This window comes from Ochotona princeps, chromosome 5 (genome assembly GCF_030435755.1).
Source record: "Ochotona princeps isolate mOchPri1 chromosome 5, mOchPri1.hap1, whole genome shotgun sequence".
Classification (NCBI taxonomy): domain Eukaryota; kingdom Metazoa; phylum Chordata; class Mammalia; order Lagomorpha; family Ochotonidae; genus Ochotona; species Ochotona princeps.
Window position 1 is genome coordinate 91886596 of NC_080836.1, and position 5600 is coordinate 91892195.

Below are 5600 nucleotides of genomic sequence, written 5' to 3' on the forward strand. Positions count from 1 at the left end.
GGCACACAGCCTGACTTAATGGCACAGCCTGAGCAAAGCAGCCGGCCAGCCAGTGAGCTCTGCAGAGCTGCTGTGAATTGTAGTTGCACAAACAACTCCAGGAGGTGGCCCTTGTTCCTTCTCATCCCCTTCCCCCAAAGCTTATGACTGGCGGTATGCCCAGGAACACTGGCCTGCCCAGCCCCAATCCCAAATCCCTCTAATGGGCAGAGGAGCTTGAGCCAACCTTTGCCTCCAGAGCTGGTGAATGCAGAAGCCTCAGGAAACAGTAGCAATACAACTTTCAGACAGAACTCCTGCTTAGGGTGAAGATGGTGTCTTTCAGTGATTGGCAACACTGGCAGGTGCAGGATTTGGGCCTAATTTTTTTCCCTGTCTTGAGTGCTCATAAGACCTTACCTCAAGGTCCGTAGGGTCATACTTACAGGGCCCTGTGAGGGCCCATCCGCAGGTCTCACCTTCAGCCGTATGATGGAAAAGGGTCACGAGAAGCAAATGATAAGGACAACAGGAGAAAGTAGCAGCAGAAGCTAAACACACACACACGGACACCAAACCGTGCAAGGAGACTTTATTTTGAAAGTATTTTGTAATAAATGAACAGGCTTCGGGCAGCTGTCTATTCTTCACCCTCATCCTCGTCCTCATAGGAGTCGATGCCCACCTCCTCGTAATCCTTCTCCAGGGCAGCCATATCCTCCCGGGCCTCAGAGAACTCACCCTCCTCCATGCCCTCACCCACATACCAGTGCACAAATGCCCTCTTGGCATACATCAGGTCGAACTTGTGGTCCAGGCGGGCCCAGGCCTCCGCGATGGCAGTTGTGTTGCTCAGCATGCACACGGCACGCTGCACCTTAGCTAGGTCACCCCCAGGCACCACAGTGGGTGGTTGGTAATTGATGCCAACCTTGAAGCCTGTGGGGCACCAGTCTACAAACTGAATGCTGCGCTTGGTCTTGATGGCGGCGATGGCGGCGTTGACATCCTTGGGCACGACATCTCCACGGTACAGTAGGCAGCAGGCCATGTACTTTCCGTGCCGGGGGTCACACTTCACCATCTGATTGGCCGGCTCGAAGCAGGCGTTGGTGATCTCTGCCACAGACAGCTGCTCATGATAGGCCTTCTCAGCAGAGATGACTGGCGCATAGGTGGCCAAGGGGAAGTGGATGCGGGGGTAGGGCACCAGGTTGGTCTGGAACTCCGTCAGGTCCACATTGAGGGCCCCGTCGAAGCGCAGGGAAGCTGTGATGGAGGAGACGATTTGGCTGATGAGCCGGTTGAGGTTGGTGTATGTAGGGCGTTCTATGTCCAGGTTGCGGCGACAGATGTCATAGATGGCCTCGTTGTCCACCATGAAGGCGCAGTCTGAGTGTTCCAGGGTGGTATGCGTGGTCAGAATGGAGTTGTAGGGCTCAACCACTGCGGTGGACACCTGTGGGGCTGGATAGATGGAGAACTCCAGCTTGGATTTCTTGCCGTAGTCAACGGAAAGCCTCTCCATGAGCAGTGAGGTGAAGCCAGAGCCAGTGCCGCCTCCAAAGCTGTGGAACACCAGGAAGCCCTGAAGTCCCGTGCACTGGTCGGACTGAAAGGCAAGAAGGAAAACAATGTGAGATTGTGGGTGGGGTAGCTGTTGAGCTCTCCCTCTGGCTCCATAAAGCCTAAGATATCTCAGACATTAGAGCAAAAGCTGAGGAGTCTCTTGTAGGGGCATCATACCCTGTCGTTGATCTGAAAATGTTCTTGACCTCTAGTGTTGTCTCCCTCCCTCCCATGCCAAATTCTTACCAGCTTGCGAATACGATCCAGCACAGGGTCGATGATCTCCTTGCCGATGGTGTAGTGCCCACGGGCATAGTTGTTCGCTGCGTCCTCTTTGCCAGTGATGAGCTGCTCTGGGTGGAAGAGCTGGCGGTATGGGCCATTGCGGATCTCATCTGGCAGGGCACAAACCACACACTGTTGGGTCAAAACCCACAAGGACCTCCCTTCCCTGGCTGGCAGCTGTGGTCAGATGAATGGGAAGGTTCATCCTCCTGCCAGTCTGAGGTAGTAGAGTGGGGGTGGGGCGGGGGAGGGAGTAACCCGGAGGTCAGCTTCCAACAGGGTTAGGAATTTACAGGGGTTTGGGGGGAGGCTAGGAGACTCTAGACATTCTTTCCAGAGAAGCTTTGAGTGACTCCTCACCCCCAGCTTGGTTCTATTCCCTCCCCTCTACTCCGCTGCTTCTCACCAATGACAGTGGGCTCCAGGTCCACAAAGACTGCCCGGGGCACATGCTTGCCAGCGCCGGTTTCACAGAAGAAGGTGGTAAAGGAGTCATCCCCTCCACCAATGGTCTTGTCACTGGGCATCTGCCCATCAGGCTGAATCCCATGCTCCAGACAGTAGAGCTCCCAGCAGGCATTGCCCATCTGGACACCTGCCTGCCCCACATGCACTGAGATGCATTCGCGCTGAAGGAGAGAGAGGAGACAGTAATAAGTTCCCACTTTCACAAGCTCTCAGCTCACAGGCCCCTCTCTCACCCGGTTACCTACCAGCCAAAATGACTGCTGGCAAGAATGGAATCTTAGGGTAGGCTGGCTGACGCCCTTCCAGAGGTTGGCAACCTACCCATGATCGCCTACACACAGAACACCCCAATGGCAGGCAGCCAGTAGGCCTGGCCAATCCTTTCGTTAGCCTCCTTATCAAGTAAGAGCCATGGCTCCACATGACCCCTGCTGCATTCACAGGACACAGGGGAGGACGACGGAGAGGGCACGTGCAACGACAAGCAGGCGCTGCAGGCATGACACAGCTGTCCAAAGACACGGGGCTTCTCTGGAGCCTGGCGAGGGGCAGGAGCTCTTCCAGAGCTTGGAGTTCATGGCCTCCCTTCTCCTGGATCCTTCTGTAGGTGAATAACTAGGTTTCCCTACAACCCTTTCTACCCACAGGCTGCTGAAGTGTCAGTCTTTCCATCTGGCATCAGCACTGCTCTCCCCCAACACTGGCCACCAGGGTGCTCCCCCCCTTAAAACCCATCTGGTTCATGGGAGGAATCAGTCCCATCTGGCTGCTCTCCTCACCTCCGCCTCCGCCCCCGGGGTGGCTTCACCCTCTTCATCCACTGCACAGGCAGCGCCCACGGAAATAGCAACCATCCTACTGTTAAGCAGGGGTTGGGCAGCAGCGGGTTGCGTGGGCACCCAGAGCCACTGCTCCTGCCTTAGGCTCTCCTGCTTAGTGTCCCAGTTCACTCGCGAAGCACCAAGTCTGCAGGACCCGCCAGCCTCCCTCGCTCCTCCAACCCACAACGAAATGGCCCCGATGACGGTTTCTAAATGCCCAGAAAAGGAAGCGGAACCTGCGGAAAGGCCCCAGAGGTAACCTGCCTTGGCCCCGGGGCAGAGTGAGCGCCATCCTGCACTCTGGGGGCCCCTACATCCGCTCTCCCTCCGGAGCCATTCCAGTTAAATCCCAGCCAAAAGTAGGGATTGGGTTTCAGCCCCCGCTCTCGAGCTATAAATACCTCCCTCCCCCACTACACACACCTCTCCTCCCTTCCCCCAACCTGGCTGTCGCTCCTGCGCCAACTGTCCCTGCCCGTCTGTCCGCGCACTCTGCGCTCCGGCTGGAGCACTGGAGAGGGGCCCGCGCGCCTCACGAGGGCGAACCCCATTCCCGCCATCCCTCCCGGCCCAGAAGCGGGGTGCTGAGTCACCAAGCGCGCGAGGGGTATGGGGGCCCCGCTCTGGGGAGGAGGGATGCTCCCACAGTCAGAGGAAAAGGGGATGCGCCCCGCCTCTAAGGACCCTGACCCCTTTCTGTCTTCTGGCGCCAAGCACAGGTTCGGGCAGTCCCAGGGAGCGGGGGTGGGCAGCCAAGCAGATCATGGCCCACAGAGAGGACAGGGCACGGGGCCGCGTGACCCCGATTGGGGCACACATGCTGGGTGAAGCCGGAGGGGGTGGCTAGGAGGACCCCTCTTTGCTAGTGACCATCCCGGCCCCCTACCCCGTGAAGGCGACCATCCTAGCGCAGCCAAAGTCGCCAGGAGCGGGGGTTGGGGCAAGGTGAGACACCCTTGCACCCCCTCCAGATCGGGAGCGCCAGGTACAGGCCCCGAGCATCCCCACAGAAGAGAGTCCCCCGAAGGACTGGAGCAATCCGGGGTCGGACAGGAAGCCGACTGGGCCGCACTCACCATGGTGAGTCCGAGCTTTGTGTCTCACGTAGAGTCGGGGTGACGGATCTCGGTGAGAACTGCGCTAGCTGCAGTGCCGCACCGCTCTTATACTCAAGGGGCGGGCCCATGTGCGCCACTCCCCTGCCGGGGCTTGGCATCCTGTTAACCGCGCCTTCTCCCTAAATAAGCTGGGCCGGGGCTCCTCCTCCCCGCCGCGCCGGGTAGGGGGGCCTCACCTGTCGTGTTGGGGTTCCGAGCTGCGACCCGGACTTTAACCCTTTGTTGCCCGTTTTGGGTCGACACTCCGGGTCCCAGAGGTCCGCAGCTGGCACGTAGGGTGCGGTGAAGGGGCGCACCTCGCCGGCACCTGATCCATGGGGACGCCGATCTTCCAGGTGTTCTGATCTAGGCCGACTGCGGTTGAGGTCGACTTTTCGAGACGGCGGCAGCTGGCTTTCGCCGGGGCTCTGTCCGCCCTCGCTCCCTGGAGGCTCCGGCCGGCCTCCGGGGAGCCCCTGCCCGCCACACGCTGCCTGCGGGTCCCCGGTCGACTCAACAGGCCTTCGCCCCCACCTGAGGGCGACCGAGGACCGGGCGCTGCACAGCCTGAGCCCCAGGGTGCCCGTCCCTCTTGGATTTTCCCACAGACTAAGCTCCGCAACCCGTCTGCGAGGGCCGAGGCCGGGAAGCTGCTGCTCCTTGCCGGCCCACCGGCCAGGGGGCCCGTCACCGCCGGCGTCACTATTAGCCTCGCCCGGCCACCAGCCATCTCCTCCGGCCGCCTGGCCCGCGAGGCGCGCTGCCCCCAGAGCCCTCAGGACCGGGCTTCTCATCCAGACTGCCCTGTTTGACCTTGAGAAAGTAACTAGTAACTGAGTCCTTGGCGTTTTCACCCACTAAGAGGAGAGTTTTTCAATCCTAGGAGTAGACTGGTGAGTTGACACGATGTTTATTGACTCAAAAGAAAGTCAAATGTGTTAGTATCACGGCTAACGTGGCCTTTCTCTTTCTATCTGAGATGTATGAAGGTGCAAGCCACATCGCAACTCCTTTCTGCTTTTCATTAAAAAATGTTTTTCTTTGAAACGTGGAGTTTCAGGAAGAGGAGAGGCACAGAGAGAGATCTTCCAGCTGCTGATTCACTCTCCCAATGGCAGCAACAGCTGGAGCAGGGGCCCAAGAGCTTGAGTCTTCCTCTGCTGCTTTCCCAGGTGCATTTGCACGGAGCTGGATTGGAAGTGGAACAGCCAGGACCCAGCTCATGCCCATATCAGGTGCTGGCACTGCATACTGAGGTTTAACTTGCTAAGCCACACATCGACTCTTTTTATCTGCTTTCATTCCTATTTTTTACAAGTCTGGCTGCTTCTGTGTAGTCCAACTTGTTTAACACTTTCTAACCACCTCCCTCTGCTGGGGA

General features: G+C 58.4%; 1 protein-coding gene across 2 annotated transcripts; it reads right to left on the reverse strand.

Annotated features, from left to right (window-relative positions):
• Positions 1-557: 557 nt before the first annotated feature.
• On the reverse strand, positions 558-4883 carry TUBA4A (tubulin alpha 4a). Of its 2 annotated transcripts, none has more exons than XM_058665041.1 (4): positions 4417-4883; positions 2240-2462; positions 1795-1943; positions 558-1591 (listed from the first exon to the last, which is right to left on the reverse strand). In XM_058665041.1, the coding sequence occupies exons 2-4, from the start codon at positions 2418-2420 to the stop codon at positions 620-622; spliced, it is 1302 nt and encodes a 433-aa protein (XP_058521024.1). In that variant the 5' UTR covers positions 2421-2462; positions 4417-4883; the 3' UTR covers positions 558-619. The 2 variants fall into 2 exon arrangements, with proteins under 2 accessions (XP_058521024.1, XP_004576865.1); XM_004576808.3 differs by lacking the exon at positions 4417-4883 and adding an exon at positions 4199-4347.
• Positions 4884-5600: the final 717 nt, after the last annotated feature.